The 16,170-nt window shown below is 42.3% G+C and overlaps 1 protein-coding gene across 1 annotated transcript; it reads left to right on the plus strand.

Annotated features, from left to right (window-relative positions):
* Positions 1-275: 275 nt before the first annotated feature.
* LOC146194586 (uncharacterized) lies at positions 276-14,602 on the plus strand. The gene is made up of 3 exons (XM_084596084.1): positions 276-364; positions 12,051-12,102; positions 13,785-14,602. Exon 3 carries the CDS (start codon positions 13,906-13,908, stop codon positions 14,254-14,256), a length of 351 nt encoding a protein of 116 aa, XP_084452210.1. The 5' UTR covers positions 276-364; positions 12,051-12,102; positions 13,785-13,905; the 3' UTR covers positions 14,257-14,602.
* Positions 14,603-16,170: the final 1,568 nt, after the last annotated feature.

Raw genomic sequence — 16,170 nt, forward strand, 5'->3', positions numbered from 1 at the left:
GCTCATCATTGAAATTCTGATTACTTGTTTAAAAATGTGTGCTTCTACATTATACAATGTAAGCGAACCGGCACATATGAAAACTTTGATAAACCATGTGGTAGGCCAGAGATATTAGTGAAGAAACGTATAATTCTGTTCCCATTTGGTCATAGTTCACGGTTGAAATTAAAATAGCAATCAAAAATTAGCATTTTCTTAGAATTGCAACTGATGTATTACAGAGGCAATATGGTGTGTATAAAACGCGCAGCTGCTGAGCATTCGTCAGTGACGCCTGTATGCCTTGAAGAATTATCGGCTCGCAAAACTTCATGGCCGCAACACTTTTGCGGCTTCATTTGCCCGTCACTCTTTTTTTGCTGTAAGTACAGTAGTCGGTTTTATTGTGTTAAACATCTTGAACAATATAGTTCGCCTCTTGGGGCATAAATTAAAATAGATATTGGTGAGAAGAGTGCAACCATGAATTCCAGCCCCCGCACTTAGCCATCCATGGTATCGGCGTATTCTAGTGGTTAATCTCACGCCGAAATGTTAATGCTTTTAAAGCCCCTTAGTGTAACACGAAACTCTGTCATCGGCTTCTCATAGACTGTGACTGTATGCTGACCTGTTTGGATGAGACTAGCAGCCACTTCTTCAGTCCTTCCCTCCACTTTTTTTTTCTTTTTCCTATCTTTTTTCTCAGAACTTTCTTGTCTTCCCTTAAATGCTCTTCATTTTGCATGGTGGCTTCGCCCTATCTTGAATATCTGAACACTCTGCGTTCCGCCAGAATATATAAAGCACCCACAATATTGTCACAAAGGTAAAAGTACGACCACGGCTCACAAAATAGCCGAGGCTAAGCGTGCTTCCCAAAGAACATCCAACATATAATGCGAGGTTCAACGACATGTATGTATAAGCTGTAAGAACCGCCATCTTCATTTTCTTACGCAGTTCCCCGACATACAAAAAATATATATATATAGAGTTTAATTTAAAGAAATCATAGCTTACAAGGAAACACGTAGAATCGCTTTCCCTGGCTCGAAATCTAAAATACTTTGTTGAGATAGAGCACGACATCTAAATGTTACTCTGCGCCTGCCCTGGCCACACGCATATTGAGCCTTCTTCTGGGGCGTCTCCCTCGAAGAGGGAAGAGGGAGGAACGTTGGCTAGGTGTGCGAACTAAGGATCCCCATCAACCCATGTTCACTTCTCTGTCATGTAGTCATAGAAAAGACACATTTATCATTGCATATTGTGTTATGCATACAAGAAACCAATCTTGGTGGTCCAGGAGAAGAATTCATTTGCTCAGAAAATATGAACTTTTCCCGTCATGGCCTGCGCGGGTATGTAGCAAGCTCACCAAGATTGAAATAGACGAAAAGGGCACTACAGTCTGGGACATGATCACAAACATTTCTTATCATTTAAAAAGCTTATCATTTGAGGCCCTCTTTAAGACACAAATGGGGGAAAGGCAAAAATAAAACGCGCAATTAAACGACAAACAAATCGCGCGTGTAGCAGCAAGTTTAGAGGAAGCACTCGGTTATAGTCAGGTGCAACTACTCATAAGTACTAAAATAAACGACGTACAAGTAGCAAACAGCTGGTCCGGAAAGAGCAAACCGCGACGTTGGTGTAATAAGGAAATTAGGATAAGGAGGTGGAAACATTTTTATTGCGTTTGTCTTCCTAAGTAGAGTCCTCTGTCGAGAACTCCATGTGCCGCCACTATCCTGCAGGCCCGTTGGTGTAGCTACCGCTGGTCTTGCGGATTGGTGACAGTGAGAGCGATCTCAGGAAAAGATATAAGGGTTCTCAATCTAGATTCCCGTTCGCCGCCGCTATTTGCTCGGCCCGCTTGATCAGTCGGCGCTGATTTGTTGGCTTGGTGCTGGCTAAGGCTTGTTCCCAGGAGAACAGTGTGGGGAGATTTCTTGCTGGAACGTTTCCGGGTGGTGTTGCACAGGCCCAAACCGAAATATATAATGAAGGTCTGTATTGTTGGAAGCTGGGACGTTTCTCTTAGTAGCGGGTGGGGAAGAAAACGCGTTTGTGATATTAGTTATGATATTTATGAGTTTGTAGCTGACGCGATGACACAACTTCGACCTTGATAAGTGGTGGATGTGGTGGTGGACATTGGGGAATGTAGCGGGTCATACTGGCGGCAGTATACACGCAGCCTGCAATGATATTGCGTTTTTCGTGAAGGTGCGGCCCACAACTTGGGAATCTGCAATTATTCTGTATATTTGACTAGTGTGGCATTCATCATGAGTGTCCATATGGTTTATAAAAACGAGTGCTACTTCTATGGCGGTCTCTTCAGCCATCTTGGTGGAACTTATTCCCCAAACGGAGGCCGTAATTCTAATTGAACCGTTGGTTTCTGTGACCGCTAGTCCCAAAGAGTATCTGCCAGTTGGATATTTTGTAGCGTCGACATATGAGAACTTTTTTTCATGGCTGTATTGGTGCAGGATTGCCTTCACTCTCGCCTTCCGACCTGTAGTTTTGAGCCATCGAAAAACGATGGGGTGTTTAAAAAACACCCAGAGGCAAAGAAGGCGCAGCTATCTCCAGAGGAAGAATACTAAGAATTGTAATCGTATCGGCAAATGAAATTGGTTGTACAATCACTTGTCCAAAGTAAAATAAGCAGTCCACCGATCGCTAGATGGCTGAAATCCACGATGAAACTAAAATGCGGACTAAGACATTTCTGGAACCATACAACCTTGTTAGATAAAATAATCAGAAAAATCAGGAACGGATTCTAGATACAAAGGGAAATATTTAGAGGGAGATGACTCTGTAAACTGCACTATGCCTGTTAAAGTTGAGTCATTTAGGAGTGACGATAGTGTAATCTCCCCATAGGAAGAAGCCAAATAGGACAGGTAGATAGAAAGCATCTTAGAACTTACCAATCTGTAGTGGAAAAAGGCAGAAGCACATATTCCTAAATGCACAACCTCTAGCATTGACGAAGCCCCAATTAAGCTGATGCACTTGGTCCAAGGAGCAAGGAAGAGTTCTTAAAGGCTTTGGAAACCGCCATAACGAGTAAGCAAATTCCAGACAGCTGGCAGCAGAGTAACGTTTGAGTTATAAAGGTCAAAGAGATAGGTTGCAAGTTAAATCCTGCAGGCCGATTACAATAACATCTGTTATACACCGCCTGGCAATGCAAGCGGTGAAATTAAAAATGCAGCCACAAGTAGGACGTAATAAGATATTCGGAGAACTTCAGAACGGGTGCTTACCCTACATGCGCATAAAAATAGTTGGGAAGGAAAAGAAACCTTTGCATTTGTCCTTCCTAGAGATAAACGAGACATGCGACCAACGTAAGCGAAGAACTCTTCTAGAACCACGGCCGGTCTCGAGGGAGAGAGCGCTTCTCTTCTCTTACGGCCTCTCCAATGGAGTCTGTTTCAACCGCCCGCCGCGCCTCGGTGGGGTCGCCACCGCCCCACTGCTGCTCCTCCGCTACAGCCGTTCACGCGCAAGGGAAACGCGCGTTCGCTTTTAGCTTCGCCCACGTCAGTTGCAACTGGCAGGTACTGACATTTCGCCCCTTATGGTTTATACAAAGTCCGTCATCAACATCGAACATTTATCGTGTACGAGGAATAAAATACAGTCAACAATCCGTCACGCGCGCGCTCCTTCGTCAGTGCGGCCGTGCACGGTCGAATGAAGCTTCGGGTACACTTCAACATTTTTTACCTCTAAGTTTTGTACAAAATTAATTTACCAGGCTATGCAATCTGTCTTTGAATGTTTTAAGCAGGTGTAGCGCAACCTCACGTGAGTGCATGGTGAACTGTTGGGTGGAGATTCTGTCAACCGCTACCGTTTTTGTTTAGATCAGAAGAGGCACCGGCAAAAATTCATGGCGCGTCTCAGATTCAGAGTAAATAACAAAAATTTACTCATATAGTAAAAATTTCACTTGTCTAGTGGAGTGGGCTGTTCTAGCTTCGTTCAAAACGTATCAGTCGGTTGAAAGACCGAAGATGTATATGTAGTCTCGCGACTACTTTTAATCAATGAAATGGGCATAAACAGTTAAGCAGAATCGAAAAGAGCAGCAAACAATAAAAAAAATTTCCTTCAAAGTTACACATTGCACTATATATTCATCAATTCATCAAAATGCGACCTGCGTCTAGAAAATTCAGGCTCAAAATCTTCCTGCATGGCTTGTGCACATAAGGAGTTGGCCTTTCGGTCTTCTTTGTCACTTTCCTGGTATAATTAATTGAGAAGAAGAATTCTGAGAAATTTTTCAAGTATCAAAGAAACGGACCTAATAACGTAGCTGTTGTCAATTCCTTTCTGGCAACTCAGTGTTGAGTTCTGAAATGCTGACTGAATCAGGATCTTAAGTACTTCGAGAACATTTGTGTGTTGTAGGCAGCTTTTTCGAAAAAGAAAAGGTTTGTCCAATAGGGCAACAAGCTCTGGTTTCGGATGATGCAGTCCACTAGGACATTGTCCTCGTAGAAGAGCGTACTACATGGGGCTGCTTCTTTCGCTAGTTTCAAGAAGAATAGCGCAAGCGTAAGACCCGAAGTTGATTAACTAAACGATATATCCAGCGACATGAGGTGAACCGGAATATGGGACAGTGGAAAATGGGATGGTAGGAGATGCCATCACTTCCTTCCGTGCCTTGATTTTGCTCTCAGATGAAACGTCCGTCTTGACAATGTAGTCATGTAGTCATGTGCCGCTAGCTGTTACGGCCCTCGCATCTGGCATATGTCATTCCCTTCCGCACATTAACCTTACTTTCCCGAAGAGAGCCTCAATGGGTCGCTATATAAGGCTTGAAATGAGTCTTCAGTGAGAGTGTTCTTCTTTAACGCTTTAGAAGTTTCTTGCATACTTTCGATATAACAGGTGAACTCATTTGTAAGTCACTGCATCGAGTATCACCTTCACCATTTATTGGCCTTTTTTTACCACTTCGAGCACAAGTGGTGTCATGAATATCAACCATTTTTTGTTTTCATATTAAGCATAATATCATGTAAAAAGTTCATTAAAATTTGCAAAATTAAAATAATGTTTATAATGCCACACATTGCCAAGTATATGAAATGTAATAACACTTAAAATTCAACCCTACCACGTTTACTTTGACTGTTATACTAATACTTTATATCATGCAAGCATTTTGCAATTTACATTACATTTTTATGAAATTATTTTCATCTTCGGTGCTACATGAATGGTTTCGCATCTAGCGTTGAAAGACGGTTTTGCTGTTGCAGACGAGTTGCTGTCATGTTAGCCTTGAAGAAGCTTCGTTGTGATCACTGCTCATTCAGTTTTCTTTTTGTTCCCATTCGTGTACAGGCTTGGGAAAAATTCGGATTAAAATGAACAAAAGTAGCTACCGTGCCGCAATGTATGCCATGCTTGTCGAACGTTTGCTGAACGACAGTGTTTTTTATATCCGTTCACGTGTGGTACGTTGACGACATGCCGCTGCCGCATCTACCTTCTGTGCTCTTTAATTTCGGGGCTGCACTCACCACGAAACTCGCGAGCGACAACACGAAACCAGGCAAAAACCACCCGCCGCCGCTGAAGCAGACGCGGAGCGAACAGTGAGCAGGTCGCGCCTCTTGCGGTGGCGGAGAGCGTAGCTCAAGGAGAAAAGTCCCATTGTTCCCGCAGCGATTGAGAAGGCCGTAAGAAAGAGCGCGCGCCCTCTCCCTCGAGACCGGCCGTGCTAGAACATACTAAGAGATGAAAGGATATGTAATGGGTTAACAGAGTTTCTGCAGGAAATATACCGGGATAATAAAGCATAAATTATATGGGAAGCTGTAAAAAGTACGGAAGCTGTCGAGATATTCAAAGGATTAAGACAGGGTTGTCCGCTATCGCCACTACTGTTCATGCTTTATGTGTTAAATATGGAAAGAAAGCTACAGCAGCAACTTAAAATAAAAGCCATGAAATATCCGGAGTGACAGCCTATAAATATCTTGTAGTATGGATAAACGAAATACCGACACAAATGGAGAAGCACGAACAGCATGTTACACAAATTGGCGAAGAGTTACGTGGATAATGAAACATAGGGCATTGTGGGAATACAACAGGTATCAGGTGCTGAGGGGTATTTGGGAAGTAATTCTGGTGCCAGGGCTCACTTTCGGGCATTGTAGTTTGGGGCATAAAGATAGAGGTAGAGTCGAGATTAAACTAAATGAGAGCTTTCTTATACTTGAATGCGATGCATCCATCCGGATCTCGATGTAGGGACAGCCACTCTCCCAAAGGCCAAAGGGTTTGGAGACACCACTGGTTGAGTGAATAACCTGCAGGGCAAGTTAAAAAAAAAACAATCAGAAGGGTTCCAGCTGGGAATCCGGAAGATGACTTAAGTGTAGAAATAAAAACAAAATAACAAAATCAACAAATAGTGGAGAACGTATAACAGCATGAAAGGTATAGGAGAAAAACCTTCCATGGTGTTAACTCCCACCACCCCGTTTCAAAGGGGCGCTCTTATAAATCATGCCCCCCCCCCCCCCCCCACCATCCACGGTTTATACTGATCTTAAATATCCCTACACTAATCTGTACTTGTAATATAATCTTTATGTGCTTATAACGTGAACATTCCCATAATTCTATAACATTGCAGAACACAATCTGGGCCATTTCTGAAGGGACTATGTTTTGCTGCGCAGTGACCTGATGCATTCCGGCTCTCTAGCTTTGGCTCCATAGTCACAAAAAGTGGTCCGGGAGTACAGGGCACTATCATCCGATCATCCCGTGTTCTTAACTGCCACTCTCTTACGCCTTCCATTTCAGGTCGTCGCCTTCGTACTCATGCAAGGAATACAAACACACCGTTATCGCATTGCCAACTCAAGGAGCACTACACTGTCCTAAAAATCTGCTCTGCCAATAAAGTCTTCAGTCACTAATTTCCCTTTCCCATACTCTAATGTTTTGAAACTCAAGCCCCGAACCCAAAACGAAATGAAACCTTATTGCTTGCGCACATATTTGTATTTCGCCGCCTTAGTTAACGCGGCTACGCTACTTTTACGCCCACGGCGTAGTGTATTTAGAGAGCAGGAGACGAGAACGAGGGATAGATAATGATATCATCATCATCATCATCATCATCATTTGTTATACCCTTAAAGGCCCCGGGGGGGGGGGGTATTACATAAGGGGGGGGGGAGGTAACACATAAAGATAACATCGTTCATGGTCAGAATGTCAGAATGCTCAAATACAACAATTCAAATGAAGGAGGCACTGCAAATAAAAAGGAAGAGGAAACAATCGGTTATGAAGCGAAATGACATGCCAAGCGTTCTTTAAATCTAGTAGGGTCACGTTCAGTTACAATGTGTTCGGGAAGTTGGTTCCATTCTTAAATTGCGGCTGGTAGAAAAGACTTATTAAAGGCGTTAATAGATCCATGTAAGCGCTGCATGCTCATGAAGTTGAACAGACGAGATGATGTGCGCAATGGTAGAACCAACAGAGAATCACGGAGATGGTGGAAGTTGTGGTACAGATTATGAAACAGGCATAGGCGAGAAATGTTGCGTCTTAGGGCTAAAGGGCTGATACCGAGAGATGTCTTAATACTGCTGATGCTGAAACGAAAGTCATAATTTGAAGATATAAAACGGGCAGCGCGATTCTGGATTGATTCAATTTCGTTAATTAAGTACATTGGTGAGGGGACCAAATTGCAGATGCGTATTCGAGCTTCGGGCGAATGAAAGTTTCGTACGCAAGTTTGCGACTGGATGGCGGTGATAGTGAAAGTGACCTTCTAATAAAGCCCAGAGTTCTCGAAGTGTTAGCAGCTAGTTTAGTGATATGCTCATTCCATGTTAGTTTACTGCTGATTAGGACGCCGAGATACCTGTAAGTTTCAACCTGTGATATGATAGTTGCCTTTAGTGGATATGTATAGGAAATATTAGAAATTTTACGTGACACCTGCATGAATTTGCATTTGGTTACGTTCAGTTCCATCATCCAGTCTGAGCCCTAGGTATCAATTTTACGTAAGTCGTTTTGAAGGGTTACTTGGTCATCGTGAGAAGAAATGCGACGGTATAAGACGCAGTCGTCGGCGAACAGGCGAATGGATGATGCTATGTCAGAGGGGAGGTCACTTATAAAGACAAGGAACAGCAATGGCCCAAGCACGGATCATTGCGGCACGCCCGAGATTACTTCGTGTGTGGCGGAATTATGCCCTCCGATGACGGTGTATTGAACGGGGTTCGTGAGGAAGCAGTTAATCCAGGATAAAGTTAATGGATCAATACAAAGGCGTGAAAGTTTAAACATCAGTCTTTTGTGAGGGACGCGATCGAATGCTTTGGAAAAGTCCAGGAATATGACATCGGTTTGGAAAGATGAGTCAAGGTTAAAGTGAAGGTCAGTAGTGAATTCAAAGAGCTGAGTCTCACAGGAAAGACCGGGGCGGAAGCCATGCTGGTTCTTAAAGAAAAATGAGTTATTATCGAGGTGGCTTGCAACTTGGGAGTAGATGATGTGTTCCATTATTTTACAGGCTATGCAAGTTAACGAAATAGGGCGATAATTGGATGAATTGGAGTGGTTTCCTGATTTGAACACTGGGGATACTCTACTTAGTTTCCAGTCATCCGGAATCGAACTGCTAACTAAGGACTGGGTGAATATAATCTAAAGATAAGGCTGGAAATAACTTTGGTGGACTTAAGCACCTTCGCAGGTATATTGTCAGGGCCAGGCCTACTTGACAGCTTTAAGCTGTCGATCAATTTTTCAATTCCTTCAGAATTGATGTGAATGGGGGGCATCCGAGCAAAGTTTAAAGGAGGTAGGTTGGGTGTGTTCAGGGCAGGTTCTGGAGTGAAAATAGAAGAGAAGTATGAATTCATGACATCGGAACGCAGATCAATCGGCACTGGGGAGTTGTCGTGATTACGTAAGGAAATGTTATGGCTTTTACTACGCGTAGGTGTAAGAATATTCCAGAATTTTCGGGAGTTTGGTACGAAGAATGCAGAGTAGGTCCTGGTGATGAAACTTTTTTTTAATTGTCTCAAAAGCTGTATGTATTCCTTCAGGCAAGTAAAATATTTTTCCCATTTAAGTTCAGAATGTGATGTCTTCGCTGCACGAAAAAGGCGTTTTTTCTTTCGGGATAGCTTTCTCAAAGCGTTCGAATACCACGGGTTTTCTGTATTACCGCGAATAGAAACGAGAGAAACGTACTTATGAATGAGTGATAAAAGTTTGTGCTTAAATAACAGCCAGTTTTCGTTCACAGATTTTAGAAAGGCAATTTCACGGAAGGAATGGTAAAATATTTCTAACTCTTCGTTAACACCAGACACGTCTGCCCGCCTGTAGCCACGTATGTGTTTTATGGATTTCTGTCGAACAGGGGCTGGGAAAGATAAGTCAAATAGCAGCAATTTGTGATCGCCCACACCATTGGCACATTGCATTGACCGTATCAAATCGGGATTGGTGGAAAGAACTAGATGCAGTGTGTTATTATTGCGAGTTAGCATGCTTACAGTTTGGGCAAGATTAAACATAAGAGCGAGATCAATAAAATCTTTGGAACAGCGGGAGGATGCGGATAAACTCATCCAATCAATATCTGGAAAGTTAAAATCGCCAAAAAGAATATAATTGGCGTTAGGAAAGCTAAAATTCAAATAAAGAAGGACCAAGTGCAGATCGTTAGTAAAAGAGGTATCACAATCCGGTGGGCGATAACAGGCAATCCGTATATTTGTGCTTCCGGGAGGTGAAACGTTTACACAGGTAATTTCATGGTGACATGTAACATCAATAGTGAAGGAATTTATAACCGATTTTATCAGTACAAGAGCGCCACCGCCCCTACGACTGGCCCTGTCGAGCCTATAAAAGGTAAAAGATGACATGTCGTCAAGCCGTTCATCATTACTGATGTCCGGAGTCAACAATGTTTCGGTGAATACCGCAATATTGCTTTGATTGTCTTTTAAGATAGTTTCCACAGTTTCCTTCTTCGGTATGAAACTACGAACGTTTGCGAGCACGACAGACATAGTTCGACACGCGGGCGCACTGGTGGGAGTCTGTACAGGCTGATGTGGCGGCGAGAACGGGTGCCGGTGTTTTCGCGGTGACTGTTATGTTTTTAGTTCATGCACGGAGTCGGAGTCATCGTCATACATGTACACTTTATTGCCAATGATCAGCTTGTCAAGGCGCATCTTGAAATTAGAAGAGCGCTTATCAAGAGTTTATGCAAGCATAAATTCGCTTCTGCGGCTTCGAGATTTCGGGAGTTTAGTTTGGTTAGTTGCCACTAGCTTCTTAAAATCAATTTTCTTAAAAAATGACACACGACAGAATCGACATAACTGCTTTTGTCGATCTTTTTTTAGTCTGTATTTTATTCGTAGGCATGTGTTTAGATTCCTAGATTAGTAAATGCTACGCAATGCACGTTCCATCAAGTTTATTTTTCGCTATGTAAAGATATATAAAAAGGTGATTGAACGTTTTAAATTAACTTCCTGTTGACATTGCTTGTACCTCTTGATTAATCGCAGCGCCGTGCCAGATCACGTGGAAAATGTTTATTTGTTTCTACCTGCTCAATATTGTCAAACGAATAATTCTTAAGGATTTTTTATTAAAGGCTTTAAGAAATAGCACACAAAAAAAGGTTTTCGTATTGAACTAACTCAGCCATAAGCAGTATCATCGTGAACCGGAAGGTCCCATGATGTCATAGGTAGAGTTGGCTACATTTTGAAGAAGAGAAACTGCTCATCGTTTGCAGGAGTAGCGTAATGGAACTTCGACCATCGTGTTGTCAACGATTAGCGATTTATTTTTTTTCTTAAACATTTTCTCTTTCACTCTCCACTTAAGTGTAGTTTGATTTACTTTGTTTTACGGTGTTTGGTTTACGGCAAAGCGACTTGCGCTATGAGAGACGCCATTCTAGAAGGTCCCGGAAATTTCGACCACCTGGGGTTCTTTATCATGCACTGACATCCCACAGCACATGAACGCCTTGCTTTTCGCCACCATCGAAAAGTGGCCGCTGCGGCAGGGATTCGATCCCACATCCTTGGGAACAGTAGTCGAGCGCCGTAACCACTGCGGCACTCCAGCGGGGCTTTTTTTTTTTTTTTTCATGTGTCTTTTTCTGCAAACGTAACCGATCACGGCTGCTTTGGAGCCCATTAAAAGGCACGTAAACTTCCTTGTTTATACTGCGTTGAGTTTAAATTAAATCGGCACGCCCTTGCGCTTCTCACTTCTTCATTGGCCCTAACCAAAGGCAATATTTGGTGAAGCCGCCACACGTTTATTCGCCGCAGCGCAAACTATTGAGCTGAGCTGGCCCCACAAGCAGTTATGAAGAAATCATAAAGAGCTCCTTCCCCTCTTCATGCGACTGCGTCTTACAACACAAATATATTGTCTCCATAGGCATCATTTGCTGCCATCATAAAAGAAATTATACACCGGTGTCTTGAGCAGCTATATGTCCATTCCCGACCATACATTCAGTGACTCTGCCACAATATCGGGAGATTCCGTTTTTTCTTAGGAGATTAGCCAGCCCGAAAATCTACGCTTGCGACTAAGGAACCTGAATACCTACGTTAGGAAAAGATTTATTATTATTTCTATTACTATTGCTATTTTATTCCTGTATAAACCTCCTTGCCCCAGTTGATATTTAAATACACGTGTTCAATAGACTGAATTGTTCCTTGATTTTTTCTCAATACCTTCATTTCCTTGCACGCGCTAAGAAATAAAATACTTATTTTGTGTTGTACCATTTACAGACAGCAGATGTGTATGTGCATATAAATATTGACTCTTCTTTTTTTTCAAAGTGACGACTCACATTTACAAATAGTAGTTATGTGCATGCCCCTCCTTATATCCACGCCTCATGTTTTCTGCTCCTGTCGTGTTGCAGAAGGGCTAAAAATCTCTTTTTCTTTTTAACATTGCAGTCTCAGTGCTTGGCCCCCTATTGAAGCGAACGACCATATTTGCCCCAGAAAGGTATATATGTGACGGAGAGTTTAAATATTTCAAATATTAACATGAAGAACTATGTTAAGTTACTGTAAGCTGCCGATGGGCTAGCCATGCAGTTAATTTTGTGGCTTATCTCCACAGTTACTAAAAAGACTGCATATGATTGTCATGATGATTTTCGTTTGTGATGTACTACCATGTGTTTTTGATTTCTGAAAGCGTACTAAAGATGAATCAGCCGACATTTTACCAAACCTAATACTGGTTAAAAATTATTTCAATGCCATTCAAGTTCCTTCCTGACTGGAGTTCACGATATTTAGGAAGTGAAAGAGGGTACATATATTTAACAACAAACCAAAGTACCGCTCTAATCCTCGCTTCCTCGAGAATCACAATATTACATACATGTTTGACGAATATTCATCTAGAGCTCGAGAGGCGGAAAATGGGCAGCCTTGTTCGGTGGCTATCGTTTAATATTGGGGATGCTTACAAAAATGGTTTTTAAAAACCTTTATTTGCGGTGTCATGTTCAACACTGTGCGAAATTTGGACCTATCTCAAAGTTTTAGAGATCAACCTAGTTTCAACTGCCGAAAAAAATATTTTCGGCTTCGTATGGCTGATAGCCAAGGTCCTCAGACTGGAAGTTCCGTGTTAGGCATGTTTTGTATCTTCTTGAAAGCATTTTTCTAAGAATTTATTTTATAGTATGACTTGATTTCATTTTGAATGCCTTTTGTTTTTATTTTCTACCTAATCCGGGTCAAATATCTTATCTAATATACTACATATAGTGAACTGAAATAGGTTTGTCTTGTAGAGTAAATATTAGCGTAGAGCAAATGTGCTGGACAAAATTCACGTAATATTATTTCAGATTTTTAGAATAAGGTTTTTCTTTGGTGGTGGAAAATGCACTTGCTATGAACTAGTGGAACGTTTAAGGAATCATTGCACCTTAGCAATATAAGCTGTGAAATTATATGAATGAACAATATGGATCACTTTTAAAGATATGTAAGAATTAGATCCCTTTATTTTAATGCTGCTGAGAGGCATTTGCTATATCAGTAAACCTCGGCAAATGTGGAAAGCTTCGGTAACAAAAAATCAATTATTTATTTTTGGAGGCTTTATGCCTCAAATTACATGATGTAAGCATGATTGACTCCTAAATGAAAATAAGTGCTACCCAATTTGCCAAATCTGTCGAAGCTATAAAATATTTCCTCCTTTCAAAGAACTATAACCTCCTCGAAAATGATAAGGCAACGTACAAATCTCGAGCGAATGTTACGAACATATGAACATAAGCAGGAAGCTCTTTCATTAATATAGATGTCATCTTTCCTCTCTGTATGATGCAACTTTTCGTTCTGCGCATCTCAAAAGAGTTTCGGTGCTCTATGAAGCAGATAACATGATTGTAAAGATTGTAATATGATTGTAAAGTAGTCTGCGTCTAACCGGTGTCTTTCAGTTACAATAGGCAATAATAACTACAGTTTAGGAGCTCCCTTATAAACAGTTAAACCTCTAACACAAATCAAATTTCACCCCTTGAGCTCCCTTTCCACTAGCTTTCCCTTTTTCTATGAAATATTTTAAGAGTGCATGAACGCACAGGGATCAATAAATATATCCACTTTCGTATAATCCTCCGAAACAAATTAATCTTTGTTTTGGTTTCTTTTTTAAAGGTATGCAACAGGATTGGAGAAGTCGAGGAGTGCGGAGGGCAATGTGTTTGCTATTATAGTAACCCTGAAAGACCAGAAGAATCCCAACAGGGAGTGTGCACAGCAAATTACTATAACCAGTATGATTATGACCAAAACTATCATCAGAATTCGCAGAATTCACAGCCTGCTCAGCTTGCCCAAACTTCTGGGCTTACCCAGCACGGCCAGAACCCTCAACGCGGCAGCGCACTTCAGCAGCAAGTTTACGGAAGTGGTGCGCAAGGAACATACCCAGGAGCCTATCAACAACACTCACAATTTGGACAAATGGGAGGAGGTGGTGGATACGGTACATATTCACCTGGCCATCAACAATATCCATCATATGGACAAATGGGAGGATCCGGTGGATACGGTGCGTATTCAGCCGGCTATCAGCAATATTCGCCATATGGACAGTCGCCAGGAAGTGCAGCTTTGCAAGGAGTAGCGCTCGGTGTGCAGAACCTCGCTCAGACTATGTATTTCCGACATCAGATGGCAGGGACAGTGCAGCCAAATATTAATCACCCTGGGAACGCACCTGCTGCACCCACCCTACCGGACAAGGCGATTGCGCCTGAGACACCTCCAGTTCCACCAGCAGGAACCACAAGTTCCTTAACAGAAACCAAGGCGACAGCATCCGTCGCTTCAGATAAGCCTCTTGCACCCATGTCTCCTCTAAAAAACCTACCACCTCCGACTCGTCCAAAAGAACCACCACCCCCGCCCCCAACAAAAGGTCCGTTACCCCCGCCTGCTTCGAAAATCCCGCCACCCCCGTCATCTCCAAAACTCCCTCCACCCCCATCACGTCCAAAAGTCCCGCCACCACCACCTCCTAACCGCCAACCAACCCAGCCTTCATCCAACCGCCCGTCACCCCTGCCTCGTCCGAACCACCCACCGCCCCCTCCTCCCACTCGCCCTCTCGTTCCTCCACTAAAGCGTCCTCCTTCCCCGGTCTCGTCACACGATAGTTCTCTGCTTCCAATAAAACGCCCTACAAAGCCAAACTTTCCAAGCAGCAAGCCGTTACGGAAGCCTCCAAAAGTAGGGTTCCCGAATATCCGGTTCCCAAAGCTCAAACGTATTAAAGGTTGAATTTGCAAATATATCCGGATGGACATGTGCTGATCGAAATAAAGAAGCCCGACCATTTGTGTTTTATGTGGAAGCATCAGGAGGGTCATGAAAGCGAATGCTATACCATCTGTCTTGCGCCTTTCCACCTCCTATCCCGGCATGGAAATACGCTGCTTTGCCACAGCCATGCCATACCTCTCAGATGCACGTGTATTTTGGTTGCATCAGAGCAATTAACATGCTTGCTCTCCCATGTCCCATAAAGTAAACTAGTCCGAGGATGTTACAAAAGTCAGAGATACTGTTGCGTTATTGCTTGATCTTTTGCTTCTATGAACATTCAGCAAAAAAAGAAAAAAAAAATTACTTTTAGCGTTGTGTAAGCTACACAAATGGGCTCTTGTTTGCTTCAATTCCAATTCCGCGTTTCGTTTCAATATATCCTTATTAAAAACCTATATATGCTGTTTTTTGTTTGCTATGTAAGTTTTTTATGCTAAATAATTCCTGCTACCTATAGTTTAAGGTTTTTATTTATTCGTTTGTCGTTCATACATTTTAAATATCATTTATATGTCCCAGTCACACATTACTCTTACGTGAAAGAGGACTGCAAGTTCTTTTGTAACTAAATAAATAGACGTCAGAGCCTACCGCTACCTACAATAGCTGGCACCACCTGCGTGGTTGACAGTTGTTACAATGAAGAAAGGGAAAGCTCTATTTTCCTCCTTTGGGAAATATCTATGTAAGACGAATAACAATACGCGGATACAAGCAAACAATCAAACATAAAGAAACACTTGGATATGACACGAACTTTGATGTGTTGTTTTGTATTTCACAAAAAGCTATTGCGCTCCGTGACACACACAAACGCAGTCAAATAACCACAGAGAACTGCGAAAAACTCATGATATATGAGAAATCGAAAGTAACTTTTTTTAGCTAAATTTCGTCTAAATGTTTACAGCATATAAGGTTGTAATCAGCATTCATCGTCTCACTTTTACGCAAGATTTTACCACAATCAAGATATTGAAGGACCCCGTGCCCATTACGCAAAGAACGCAGCGTTATCAGTATTTTCTAAGCAAAACATTTTTCTTGATTGGTGCTTGGCACTTGGAGGAAGACAGTCTGAAATGGCGCGAATGACCGCGTGGTCAGTTGCCTCGCATTTCAAGCAGATGGCCACAATTATGTACCGCTCCCCTTTTCATTGTTGGAACAAAGTCGAAAACATATTCGAAGATGACAGCCAATCGGCTTGAGA

Source organism: Amblyomma maculatum, chromosome 3 (assembly GCF_055883805.1).
Source record: "Amblyomma maculatum isolate TAMU_Amacu chromosome 3, ASM5588380v1, whole genome shotgun sequence".
Lineage (NCBI taxonomy): Eukaryota > Metazoa > Arthropoda > Arachnida > Ixodida > Ixodidae > Amblyomma > Amblyomma maculatum.